This window comes from Rissa tridactyla, chromosome 16 (genome assembly GCF_028500815.1).
Source record: "Rissa tridactyla isolate bRisTri1 chromosome 16, bRisTri1.patW.cur.20221130, whole genome shotgun sequence".
In the NCBI taxonomy this organism is placed as follows: Eukaryota; Metazoa; Chordata; class Aves; order Charadriiformes; family Laridae; genus Rissa; species Rissa tridactyla.
Window position 1 is genome coordinate 666,219 of NC_071481.1, and position 12,380 is coordinate 678,598.

At 65.8% G+C, this 12,380-nt stretch overlaps 3 protein-coding genes across 16 annotated transcripts in view; 2 read left to right on the forward strand and 1 right to left on the reverse strand.

The window, feature by feature from the left end:
• Positions 1-817: 817 nt before the first annotated feature.
• RNF207 (ring finger protein 207) lies at positions 818-6,382 on the reverse strand. The gene is made up of 18 exons (XM_054222549.1): positions 6,224-6,382; positions 5,511-5,701; positions 5,126-5,258; positions 4,903-5,047; positions 4,708-4,789; positions 4,562-4,637; positions 4,345-4,470; positions 4,152-4,198; positions 3,953-4,025; positions 3,791-3,859; positions 3,553-3,621; positions 3,318-3,439; positions 2,071-2,260; positions 1,805-1,990; positions 1,666-1,717; positions 1,457-1,574; positions 1,305-1,385; positions 818-1,216 (listed from the first exon to the last, which is right to left on the reverse strand). The coding sequence occupies exons 2-18, from the start codon at positions 5,699-5,701 to the stop codon at positions 1,054-1,056; spliced, it is 1,923 nt and encodes a 640-aa protein (XP_054078524.1). The 5' UTR covers positions 6,224-6,382; the 3' UTR covers positions 818-1,053.
• A 1,639-nt stretch (positions 6,383-8,021) lies between these two features.
• Positions 8,022-10,806, forward strand: RPL22 (ribosomal protein L22). Its single transcript, XM_054222717.1, has 4 exons — positions 8,022-8,127; positions 8,534-8,638; positions 9,421-9,545; positions 10,588-10,806. The coding sequence occupies exons 1-4, from the start codon at positions 8,116-8,118 to the stop codon at positions 10,730-10,732; spliced, it is 387 nt and encodes a 128-aa protein (XP_054078692.1). The 5' UTR covers positions 8,022-8,115; the 3' UTR covers positions 10,733-10,806.
• A 299-nt stretch (positions 10,807-11,105) lies between these two features.
• Positions 11,106-12,380, forward strand: part of CHD5 (chromodomain helicase DNA binding protein 5) — a 31,533-nt gene continuing 30,258 nt past the window's right edge. For 8 of the 14 annotated variants that reach the window (XR_008469482.1, XM_054222270.1, XM_054222275.1 and 5 more), the window contains exon 1: positions 11,106-12,374. Coding sequence is in view for 11 of the 14 variants with exons in the window: in XM_054222270.1 (XP_054078245.1) it covers positions 12,155-12,374 (220 nt within the window). In the remaining 3 variants the exon portion in view is untranslated. The remainder of the gene's footprint in view (positions 12,375-12,380) is intronic. The other 6 variants (XM_054222276.1, XM_054222277.1, XM_054222278.1 and 3 more) reach the window with 4 other exon arrangements.

A 12,380-nucleotide genomic window follows, 5' to 3' on the forward strand; every position in this document is an offset into this window, starting at 1 on the left:
GCATAGTCACTCGTGGGCTCCTGCTCAGGCTTTTCTGTGCCTCTGACTCATGTCATCATGGAAGTTGCGACCTGCTGTTGTAGACAGCGTGCCTCAGGCAAGTTAATTTTTAACTAATTTTTTTGTAGGCGTTGACACTTCTGGTGTGAACTTGCACAACTGCACTTTGAAACAAACAAAAAAAGCAATTGTCGCTTGGGTTTGACGTGAGATGATGATGGAAACTAAGCTTTATTCTCAAGTTATTCTTTGTAGTGAATGCACCTCGGTCCTAATTTGCGGGAGCGTGCCAGCGTTAGCTCTGACCCCGGTTCCAGCTGCGCAGCGGCAGGGTCTGCCCAAGGCAGGATGCACTGGCACCAAAAGAAAGGGATAAACTTCACCTAGGACAAAATCTTCAGAGCCCTCTCAGTGCTTTTGAGACCAGCAGCCTCTCTTAACCTTTTCAGTTTCCCGAATCCTGTGAGTGGAAGCTCGGTGAGGAGACGGGAGCTCACCAGGCCTGGGGAAGGCGCTGACTCCAGTGCCAAGCTGGAGCCGGCTGTCACACCCTGCCCTCCCGCGCCGCAGCAGTCGGTAGGATTTCAAACGGCCCAAGTGCACAGGGAGCAGAGCCCCAGTGCCCTGCCGGTGTTTTGGGTTCACTGCCTGTCACAGGGCGCTCCGAGACCCTGCAGTGAGCTCCTGGCTCTACCCTACACCAGGGTTTTTTGGTTTTTCTTTCCCCCTGTTTGGAAACTTTGTGGTTTTAAGAGCAGCTGGATACCCCAAGCTGGCAGGCCCACTTTGTCCAGAGCTGCAGAACCAGGCGGACATGTGCACTTGTGTCCTTTTATTTCACTTCCAACACACAAGAGGGAGAGAATAAAGACAATTATTTTTTCAGACGAACAAAGTCACCCTAAGGCAGGCTTTTGATGCGCTGCAGACACTGTGTGCCCGGGCTGTGTTTTCCTGCCTTCACTCGTGGCACGAGGCAAGAGGAGCCAGTTGAGAACCGGGGCACGGCTTTTGAGCACCGAGCGGCTCCGTGCACTGGCTTGGCGATGGGGTCTATGGTGCAAGCTCTTTCCGGGTAGCGCTCTCGGCCCCGCTTTCCTGCTGGCCCCTGCAGTAGTCTTTGCTTTTTGGGGAGGGGTCTCCGGGGGCACTGTTGGGCTCACAGCCCTCCCCGGGGCTGGCCACAGCCCCCTGTTTGCCTCCAGGTGAGGTGTCCCTGGGAAAGGGAAGGCACCTCGGCAGGGTCAGCAGCCGGGAAAGGGTGTGGGGGGTACTTTGGCACCTGGGTGCATGCCATCGCCTACCTTGGTGCCACTTCGCTGTCGTCACAGATCTTAAGCAGCATCTGCTCCTGCTCCTCCTTGGGCTCCCGGGGCTCCTGCAGCCTGTGGTGGGACATGCGTGAGCCACAGCCATGTCCCCCCCGGCCCCAAAAGACTCCCCCGGCGCCCCTCACCTGGGCTCCAACCGCTCCTTCACCTTGGCGATGGAGCGGACATAGGGCGCGATCTGCTTGGTGATGGTGGTCAGGCAGCTGTTCTCCTGCCGCAGCTGCAGCAGGTCGTGGAGCTGGGCTGGGGGGCGAGAGGAGCAGGCTATGGCCACGGCAGCCCCCCTGGAGCAGACACGGGGGGCTCTGGACCAGGGGAGCAGGGTCACCAGTACCTTCGTAGATCTCCTGCTCATTTGCCACCCGCTGGTACGTCTCCTCCCAGACCTGGAAGGGGGAGAGGGAGCCGGGCAGCGTGCTGTGGCACAGCAGGGAGGGACCCTGCTCTGCCGGGACACACCGGACCGGCCGTACCTCCTCGAAGACGCTGCGCATCATCTCCACGGCGGAATAGTGAGCCGCGATCTGCACGTCCATCTGCAGGGACTTCTGCAGGATCTCGCTCATGATCTCCGTCTTGATGAGCGAGTGGTGCTTGGTGAGGTCGCGGTGCAGCTCCTGCACCTGGTCCTTCAGGCCCTGGATCTCCGTCTGCAGCATCTGCGGGGGACGGGGGTCAACTGTCGCATGAGCAGCACCTTCTCGTCCCACCCCGTCCTGGCCGGACCTGCGCTCCCTACCCGGTAGGTGTTCTCGTAGTTGCGGCAGTGCTCAGCGAAGGGGGTCTCGCGTCCCTCGGCCAGCAGGACCTTGGTGCTGATGTACCGGTGCATTGTCGGCTTCCGCACCATGGGGCCGGTGGACATTTTATCACCGTCGGAGGGGCAGCCGGGCACCATGAGGGTCTTGGAGCATTGGCTGCCGGGGAGCCTGTGCGGAGAGGGCGACAGCGGCACGCTGCAGGCGAGCAGTGGTGGGGGCGAGGTGCCAGGGGCCGTGCCGCTGCCTCAACCCCGCTGCCCCTCGCCCCCAGGGTGCCTGGGGACATGCCAGCCCTGCACATCCCTTCCCTGGCACATGGGGTCGGTCAGAGGTGCCTTATGCTGCCCCGAAAGTCAGGTGTCTGTGGGCTGCTCTCCCAGTGCCCATGGCTTTGGGGCCAGCTGTGGCAGGGAGAAGGCAGGAGCTGAGCTTGGCATACTCCGGTTTCTAAAGGGAAGGATGTGGCTTGCCCTCTCACCGCCAGCATCTCCTGGCCCCTTGGCAGGCGCCGCTGCCCCTGCATCTCCCCCCATCCCGCAGCCTCCCCCTGCTGCCCACCGCCCCGGCTCTGCTACCCCACCGCCATCGGTCCTACCGTGTGATGCCGCACTCCCCCTGCCTGCGCTGGGGCCGGCGGCTCCCAGGAGCTCAGCCGCCCTGCGGTGCTGAGCCCAGCCAGGGGCGAGCAGCGGTGCCCATGGGGCAGCAGCGCCCGTTTGTCCTCTCCAGCCGGGAGCGCCTGGCAGGGCCAGCGTTGCCGTGACATCAACGGGCCTAAATATATCCCGGGTGAGGAACGGACAGGCAATTCCCTGAAATTCTGATAAAAATAGTGGCGGGCAAAGAGGCTGTGGCGCCGTGGGCGTGTGGGCGAGCAGGAGCTGGCCCCGGTGCAGCACCCACGGCAGCAGGGACAGAACTCTCTGGGGACCGTGGCGGGGGGGCCAGGCTGGGGAGCGGGGTGCTGGCTCACCCGGGCACCCTGCTGCCAGCCCTGCTGCCCACTGCCTGCCTGCCCGGCTTCCCAGAAGTGTCACTTGAAGCCCCCATGCCTGTCGTTCGTCAGCACAGCTGTGCTCTGCGATGTCCCTGCGCCACCACTGAGGTGACAGGCTCAAGGGCAGCAGCGGGGGCAGGCTTGGCACGGTGGGGGACCCCAGCAGGATGCCCAGGGGGACGCGTGGCAGGACGTGCCCCGGCCCCGGGTGCGATCCCAGCACCTCACATGTTTGCGCCGGCGATGCCAGGACCGATGGTGCCGGCGCTGCCCACCACGGAGCGGCGGGGGCTGAGCATCAGCAGGGGCTCCAGGCAGCGGGCAAACTCTGCCCGGTACTCGCTGTTGATCTGGAAGGCGAGACGGGGGCGAGCGCGGCTGAGGCAGGGCAGAGCTGGCAGCCGGGGCTGCCCGTGGGGTGCTGCGGGCAGGGGCTCGGCCCTGGGGGGCGGCAGGGCTCTACCTTGCTGGTCTGGGCCGGCCGCAGGCGGTGCGGCAGCTTGACGATCCTCTGCAGCCTCTCCATCAGTTGCTGAAAGGCAGCGGTGAGGTGCGGTGAGAGGTGCCCGGCACCCTGCCTGGGAGCCTGGCACCGCTGCAGGGTGCACCGGACACCCCACGGCACTGCGGTGGGGTGCACCAGTTGCCCCTAGCACCGCAGCAGGATGCTCCTGCCATTCCGCAGTGCTGGCACCACTCACGTAGCCCAGGTCCAGGAACTCGGCTTTGTTGGCGGAGCTCAGGAAGGCTGAGCAGGTCACCAGGTGGACCTGTGTGCGTGGGGGGGGTGTCACTGTCACCCCTCAGCGCTGGGGCAGCCCGCCTCCTGGGCCAGGGCATCCCTGCCCAACCCGGGGCCCTACCTGCAGGGTGGGCAGCAGGGAGGCGAGGTGGGCGAGCTGCTCCTTGAACGCCTTCTCCTTCTCCTCGTGCTGGCTGCAGCAGAGCGGGGCATGGCACAGCCCTTACAGGGCACCGGGGAGCCATCCGGCCCCAGGGCACCCCAACACGCCCCGGGAGGGGGGACACCCTTGCGGGGGGGCTCAGTCTGCAGCTCCTCACCTCTGCACGGCTTTCAGGAGCGTCTTCTTCCTCTCGGAGAGCTGCTCCTGCAAACAGCATGGCTGCCTTGTGTCCTGCGGCTGCTACGTGTCCCGTGGCCACCCTGGTCCCCTCCCACTACCCCGGCTCTGCCGTGCCCGTGCATCAGGTGCCCACGGGCGCAGGGCACCGTGTGCGGGCGGTTGCCCCACACCTGCATGCGGCTGAAGAGAGAGTTGATGGCTGCCTCCTCCTCGCTGGCGCTGTTGCGCACCTCCTCGATCATGGCCTTGAGGAGGACGATGGCCTCACGCGTGGAGGTCTGCAGCTCCTTCACGGCCTGCCGGGGGGCGGCAGGGCGGCTGCAGTGCTGCGGGCAGCACCACACCCCCATGTCCCCCCGCCCCCGAGACCCGCCGGCCTCTGCCCACCATCACCGCCTGGTCCAGCCGCTGGCAGCCCTGCATGTATGCTGTCTCGATGTCGATGCAGTGCGCCCGGCTCTCCCTGCGGGCACGGGCATCAGGGCACGGGATGGGACGAGGCATGGGGCAGGGATGGGGACGGGGCTGCTCACCCCTGCATGTCCCTGAAGCAGATGATGCAGAGCATGGACTTCTTCTCAGTGGAGAACATGATGTAGGGCTCCTCGTGCAGCGCTGCAAGGGATGGAGGCGTCAGGCAGCCTGGCAGGGCCCGGTGCAGCCTGGCGTGGCGTGGCACGGCATGGTGCAGCACGGCACGGTTCAGCCTGGCGCAGCATGGCACTCACGGCACTTCTTGTGGATGTCCTTGGTGCGCTTGGAGAGGGAGACGATCTCATGGCGGGCGAACATCTTGGCGCGGTGTGTCTCCTCGCGGCATGGGGCGCAGAGGGGCTGCGCACAGGTGTTGCAGAAGTACATGGTGTCCAGCTCCTGTGCAGGCAGGGGGGGTGGCTGGTGGTGGGCATGGCCCTGGTGGGGGTCCCCTGCCCACACGCCCCGCTGCCTCACCGCCTTGGCACAGCGCCGGTCGCAGTTGGCGCACTGCACGTCCTCCTCGCCATCGGCCGAGCTGTCCACCAGGAACTGCAGGAGCCGGTCCACGGGGGGCAGCCCTGTGCCCCCCCTCACCACCGAGGGGTGCCTGCGGGGATGGGATGGGATGGAGATGTGGAAGGGATAGGGATGGGGCAGAGATGGGATGGGGACATGGAAGGGATGCGGATGGGACAGAGACAGGATAGGGACAGGTAGGGGGATGGAATTAGGATGGGGACACCCACCCGGGGCAGGTGGGGGCAGATTTGGGGGCACTGGGAGCAGTGCCACAAGGGTCTGCCGGCCATGTGCTGCATGCCCTGGTCCCAGCGTCCCCTGGGCAGGGTCTGTCCCTTACCCGCAGAGCGGGCAGCGCAGGCGGCCGTCGCTGGCGCGGCCACGCAGGCAGCTGGCGCAGAAGTTGTGGTAGCAGTCGAGCAGGCAGGGGTGCTGGTAGGGCTCGTGGCAGAGCAGGCAGACCAGCGGGTGGCAGTTGGCCTTCTCCAGCTCCGAGCAGCTCCCCAGCGGGGAGAAGATGCCGCCGGCCATCTGCAGGGCAGAGAGTGGCCCCCTCCACGCCCCGCTTCACCCCCTGTGCCCAGCGGGTCCCGCTTCACGCGAGCACTGTGGCCACCGCAGAAAGGACAAATCCTGTCCCTGGGGCCTGAGAGCTGCCGCCTATTTTTAGGTTATGAGCAGCGCGGCACGAGCTGCCCCAAACACCCCCCTTCCCCTGGCTGCGTGGGCTGGGGGCAGCAGGGCTGGGTTGGGACGGCCCCCGCAGCGGGGTGTCCCCCAGGGCAGGTGTCCCCAGAGCAGGAGCATCCCCTGGGATGGGGTGTCCCCTGCAAAGGAGCATCCCCTGCAGCAGAGCGTCCCCCAGAACAGGGGTGGGCGATGTTCCAGGCCTTGGTGTCCCCCAGCAGGGAGCATCCCTCGTGAAGGGGTGTCCCCTACCCTGGAATGTCCCCTACGATGGCAGCCCGGCAGCAAAGGCAGCCACTCGCCCCACACGCTGAGGAGCCCCCGTCCCTGGCACAGTGGGGCGCTGTGGCTGGGTGAAGGCTTTACCTCTCCCCGTCTGTAAGCCGGGGGATCGGCTGTGCCGTGCTGTGCCGAGCCGTGCTGCTGCTCCCCGTGCGCGGGCTGGAATGAGAGCGATGCCGAGGCGGACGGGCCCAGCCGCCCCCGTGACGCGGGGCCCCCTGGCACTGCCGGACGGCTGCCACGCCATGGCCCAAAAATAGACCCGTGAGCTCCTCAGCGCCCAGCGGTGGGGATGGCCCTCGGGGTGTGGGGACACGGGACTGTGTGGCCCTGGGGTGCACTTGGGCTGTGGGAACACGAGCATCCCTGTGGCCTGGTGATGGCCCCCAGGGGGTGAGGGTGCACCCTGCGGGCAGTGACCAGGGTGCAGGGACATGTGCAGGCAGCGAGGCACCCTGGGGTGCACCCTGTGCTCCAGAGAGCCCCAACCCCTCAGCCTCCAGCAGACTGATCCCTGCTGTCCGCAACCCCTGGTCCCTGACAGTCCTGGTCCCCTGATACCCCTGGTCCTCCAAGCTCCTGATCCCCTGATCTCCTGGTTCCCCAGTCCCTGCTGGCCCAGATCCCCCAGCGTCCCCAGTCCTCCACCCTCCTGATCCACAGGTGCCCAGGTTGTGTTGGCCCCAGTCCCTGCCATCCCCAATCCCCTAATGCCCCTGGTCCTCCAACATCCCGGTCCCCTGATCCCCCAGTCCCTGGGCTGTGTTGGCCTCGATCCCTGCATCCCCTGGTTCATGCTGGCCATGGTCCCCGGTTCCTGCCAGCCCTGATGCTCCTGGTCCTCCAACCTCCTGATCTCTGGTCCCCGGGCTGTGTTGGCCCCAATCCCTGGATCCCCCGTTTCCTGCCGGCCCTGATCCCCTGATCCTCCAACCTCCCAGTCCCCTGATCCCCCGGTCCCTGGGCTGTGTTGGCCTCGATCCCTGCATCCCCCAGTTCCTGCTGGCCCCAATCCCTCTATGTCCCTGGTCCTCCATCCTCCCAATTGCCTGATCCCCCGGTCCCCGGGCTGTGTTGGCCCTGATCCCTGCATCCCCCAGTCCCTGCCGTCCCCGATCCCCTGAGGCCCCTGGTCCTCCAACCTCCTGATCCCCTCATCCCCTGGTCTGCAGGCTGTGTTGGCCTCGATCCTTGCATCCCCTGGTTCATGCTGGCCGTGGTCCCTGGTTCCTGCCAGCCCTGATGCTCCTGGTCCTCCAGCCTCCCGTTCTCTGGTCCCTGGGCTGTGTTGGCCCCGATCCCTGGACCCCCTGGTCCCTGCTGGCCCCGATCCCCTGATGCCCCCAGTCTTCCAACCTCCTGATCCCCCGGTCCCCGGGCTGTGTGGACCCCAATCCCTGGATCCCCCAGTCCCTGCCGGCCCCGATCCCCCGATGCCCCTGGTCCTCCAACCCCCCGGTCCCCTGATTCCCGGGTCCCCAGGCACTATTGGCTCCAATCCCTGGATCCCCCGGCTCCTGCTGGCCCCGGTCCCCGGCTCCTGCTGGCCCTCATCCCCCGAAGCCCCCTGTCCTCCATCCTCCCGATCCCCCGGTCCCGATGCCGGTTCCCCCCGCTGCCCCGATCCCCTGGCCCCGCCCCCTTCCCCATAGCCCCGCCCACCGCCCTAACCCCCGCCCTCATGCACCGCCCAGCGCCAGGCAGCACTATGCGCTCTCGGGGCAGGCAGAGGCGTGGGTGGGAAGGGGAGGGGGTGGCCGGAAGCCATCGACGCTCTCGGCGGTGGGCTAGGTTGGTCTGCGCTCGGCGCGGGACGCCCGGCGGCCAGGGCGCATGCGCGCTCCGCCGCACCGCCTGCGCCCACGGCGTGGGCGCAGGCGGTGCGGCGGAGCGCGCATGCGCCCTGGCCGCCCCAGGGTGTTTCCGCGCATGCGCGCCGCCTGGCCCTCCCTTTTTGCCCCTTCGCTGGAGCCGCCATGGCGCCCGTGGTGAGTTTCCGCCGGCGGCTGGGCCCGGCCCTCCGCCCTCCCCGCCCCGGGTCCCAGCCGCCCTATTCCGCCCCGTTCGGCCCCGTTCTTCCCCCGGTCCGGTTCGGGCCTGCGCCTGGGGCCGAGGCTGGGTTTCCTCCGGGCCCGGGCCTCCTCCGGGCCCAGCCCGCCAAGCGCCGGGCGTGGAGGGCTGTGGGAGGCCCTTTCCTCTTCCCGCTGCCCCCCGGTTCGAATCCTCTCCCAGACCATTTCCGTTCCCTCTCCCCCAGCCCGGAGCCCGGCCCGGTCCCCTCGGCTCCGGCCCCTCGCTCGGTCTGGTCCCCTCCCTCCTCCCCAGCGCCCCCGGGCCCGTTGCCGGCAGCCGATCCCTTACGGCTCTCTCTTCCCCCCCCTCTCCCCGCTGTAGAAGAAGCCCGCAGCGAAAGGTGGCAAAAAAAAGAAGCAGGTGCTGAAGTTTACTCTGGACTGCACCCACCCTGTGGAGGATGGCATCATGGACGCCGCCAACTTTGTGAGTGTGGGGCCTCCCCGCTGCCCCGGGAGCCGCCGTGAGGGCCCCGCGGTCCTGCCGGGCCTTTCCGGGGGGTCTGCTGGCTGCACTCCCAACAGCCTGCTGGCAAACACAGCCCCGGCAGCCCCCGCCGTCCCTGCTCTCTGTTTCTGCCCCTCTCCACCGCGCAGCATAAAAGCCTGCAGTGCTGGGAAACACCCTGCAGACAAAGGGAGCCCCGGTGGTGCTGGAGGCTACCAGATGTTTATTGTTTTAAAACACTTTGTAGTTAAAGCGCAAGCATTTTCCCTACCTGTCAAACGGTATTACCATTCATCCCCCGTGGGGTGGGTTTTCTGTTCTGCTGTGAGGAATGGCGAGGGCAGGAAGTGCTGCATTTGAGTGCTCTTAGATGAACCTGTTTTCATTCAAACTGCTCGAGTACGGGTTTGAAGCGCAGGGCTGTGGCCGAGGTGTGCTTGGAGGATCCTAACCCAGCCGTCACTTCACTGGCTGTCCCCTTGAAAGCAGGAAACGTGTCCCTAACACGTTAATCTGATGCATTTGGCCGTGGGAACCTCACTTATCTGCTGATCGGATAAGTTGTGGAAAGTGCTGGCAGGCCCAGAGCCTCCTGGCCTGCAGGAAGGCAGCTTTCCTCTGCTTCCCCTGGACATAACAGCACTTCTGTCTCTCCCCCAGCTGTAACAAAAAGCCGAAGCGCTGGGCACAGGCCAGCTGGGGAGGCCTTGTCTGGTGGGAGCTTGTGGCCCTGGCTCAGCAGCGGCATTCCTCTCTTGCAGGAGCAGTTCCTGCAGGAAAGGATCAAGGTGAACGGCAAAGCAGGAAACCTGGGTGGGGGCGTCGTGACCATCGAGAGGAGCAAGAGCAAGATCACGGTCACATCGGAGGTCCCGTTCTCAAAGAGGTGAGGTGGTGGGGCAGCCCCGTGTCCCGGCGGTGCTGGTTGCCATCACGAGGCTGCTGCTGGTGCCCAGGGCCGTGGCAGGTCGCTGCTGGCAGCAGCTGGCCCTCGGCAGGGGATCATAGAATCCTTTGGATTGGAAAAGACCTTTAAGATTGTCAGGTCTGGTTGTTCAGATGGGAGCCTGGCTGGCAGGAGAGCCCGGTAGTGAAGAGATGTCTCAGTGCAGGAGTTGAGCCGATACTCTTGGTGATGCTCAGTGCAGTGGCTGCCAGTTCCCAAATGATCTTTGAGGGATATGTGGTCGGTATTCATGCTGGGAAGGTCAGTGGAGTGGGCGGTGGGGGAGGATGTGCAGCCGAAAGGGTGCCAAGTGCGGAGTTTAGGGGCTGATCCGTAGCCAAGCTCTTCCGCTGTTTGTCCTGCTGGGTTTCTGCCCGCTGTTGGCTTCTCCTGGCTGCCTGGCCTTTGTCTGGCTTCGACAGATGTGGTTTTTGCCGCGGCAGTGACGGCACAGTGAGGCAGCTGGAGGTCTAAAACGGCGGGAAGAGGAAAACCGTGTGTGGTGTTGGGGCAGTGCCCTGCTCTGTAAAAACCCTCCTCTTGGCTGATGCGGTTTCTCCGTGTCAGTGCCGCACCCGGTGCATCCCTGCAGCCGCCGTCGGGGCTGGCGGTGGTTCGCTGCCATCCAAGCGGAGATTCACTGTGGTGTGTTGAATCGGTGGCGTGGAAATACGACATTGTGCTTGCAGCCTCAGAGGGCGAGGGGAGGGAAATGATTTCCTGGGCTCCGTGTTGTGCTGTTGCCGATGTGATTCCCCCGGCGGTGTCGTTTCCTGGTGGAAACTTTGCCTGGATGTGCCTGATGGGGTGTATTGCTCCTGGTGGAGGTGGAAGCCCATGGGAACGGGGGTTTGTGTTTGCAGGAGTCATTGTGTGTGGGTTTGCAGCAGGGCAGGGCGTCCCGAGGAGCTGCGGGGTGCCGGGGAGGAAGGCTGGGTGTCTGGGGGCACAGGACCCCCCTCAGCCAGGCTTCTCCCCACAGGTACCTGAAGTATCTGACCAAGAAGTACCTGAAGAAGAACAACCTGCGGGACTGGCTGCGTGTGGTGGCCAACAGCAAGGAGAGCTACGAGCTGCGCTACTTCCAGATCAACCAGGACGAGGAGGAGGAGGAGGAGGAGGATTGAGCCGGCCCGCCGCCTGGCCGCCATTTTGTACAGTTTTGCTTTCCTGGAATAAACGGCGGGGAGAGTTGTTGATACCCCACGCTCTGCTGGCGGCTGCCGGGCCCCGGGGCGGGGGGGGGGGGGCCGCAGATTTGGGGGGATTTGGGGATTTTCGGGGAGCGCCGGGGAGGGGGCGGGACTGGAGACTGGAGGGGCGGGGCTTGGAGTGGATGGAGGCGGGGCCTGAAGGGGCGGGGCTTGGTCGGATGGAGGCGGGGCCCGGGGTGGGATTGGAGACAGGAGGGGCGGGGCTAGGGATGGGATAGGCGGGGCCGGGGTGAGAGGGGCGGGGCCGTGGGCGCGTCAAGGGGTGGGCGTGGCGCGGCGGCCGCCATCTTGGCGCGGAGCGGCCTCGCCCGGCGCTGGGCCCCGGCGCTGCTGCCGCCGCCGCCCGGTATGCGGGGGCCGGCGGCTGGCCGGGAGCTGCTGGAGGACGCGGAGAACGAGGAGGACGTCTCGGGTAGGCGGCAGGAGAGGGAGGGAGCGAGCGAGCGGACGGGGGGGCGCGGCGGCGGGGCCTCCCCTGAGGCGCGGCCTGGCGGGGGTAGCCGGCCTCGCCCTACCGGAGCCCGGCCCGGTCTCCGCTGGGCGCTGTTGCTCCGGCTCGGCCCCGTTATCCCCACGCCCAAGAAGGGGCAGCCCCGAGGAGCGGGGTGTGCCCCGGCGCGGCAGCCGCAGCCGGCATCTCCCCGAGGGCGGGCTCATGCCCGGGCCGGGACCTCCCGCCCGCCCGCTCACCCGTCTCAGGGCGGCCCCAGCTCCGGCTCCCCGCCCGGGCACCCCGCGGCTGCCGCGGTGTCCTTCCCCTGGCCCCGGGGAGCCGATCGCCCTCCTGGCTCCAGATCCCCTTCTCCCGCAGGACGGGGCCGGGGGCTCCGTGCGGTGCCGGTCCCGCCGGGGGCGGGCTCCCGGCACTGCCGGGCTCCCGCTCTTCCCAGTGGATTCGGTGGAGCTCAGGCGCCTGCCTTGGTGGAGCCTAAACCGGCTTGAAGTCAAACAAGAGATAAGTCCCAACGACTCTGGAGTGTTATTACTGTATAAGCTCAGAAATTAAAATAAAAATACTGACATAGTCTTTAAAGAAGTGCAAAGCCTGGAGAGGGTACTGGGACTCACTGGTGAGTGCTGGGTTTGGGGAGATAATGATGGCGGGAAGGTGAGAGTGTGTGTTGGGATTGGTGTCTCTGCCTGGGGCCCTGGTCCCTGAGCTGGCGTACGCAGCCTGGCTGGGTGCCCATGGTGCTCCCTGAGCATGGAGCCACGACAGACCAGCCTCCCATGAGATGTGGCATGTCTTTCATGCGAGGCCTTCCTCTTCCTCGTTCGCCTTCCATTGAATCCATTTAATGGACTCTGCTTGGAGATCGAAAAGGTAAAAGCCTAATGCTCCCTAATTACCTGTGGACCCAGATCAGTAAGAGCAGGCAGTGCGCGGGGGCCTCCCTGTGCCCCTGTTTCCTGAGAATGAAACGCAGACTGCCAAAACCTCAGGTGTTTGTGTGCGAGCGGCAGCAAGGAGCTGGGCAGGGGAAGTGCTGGGCAGGCGCTCCTCAGCTGGACTCTACGAGGGCTCCCACGAGGGGCAGCTGTGGATCAGCTGCAGGTGCGA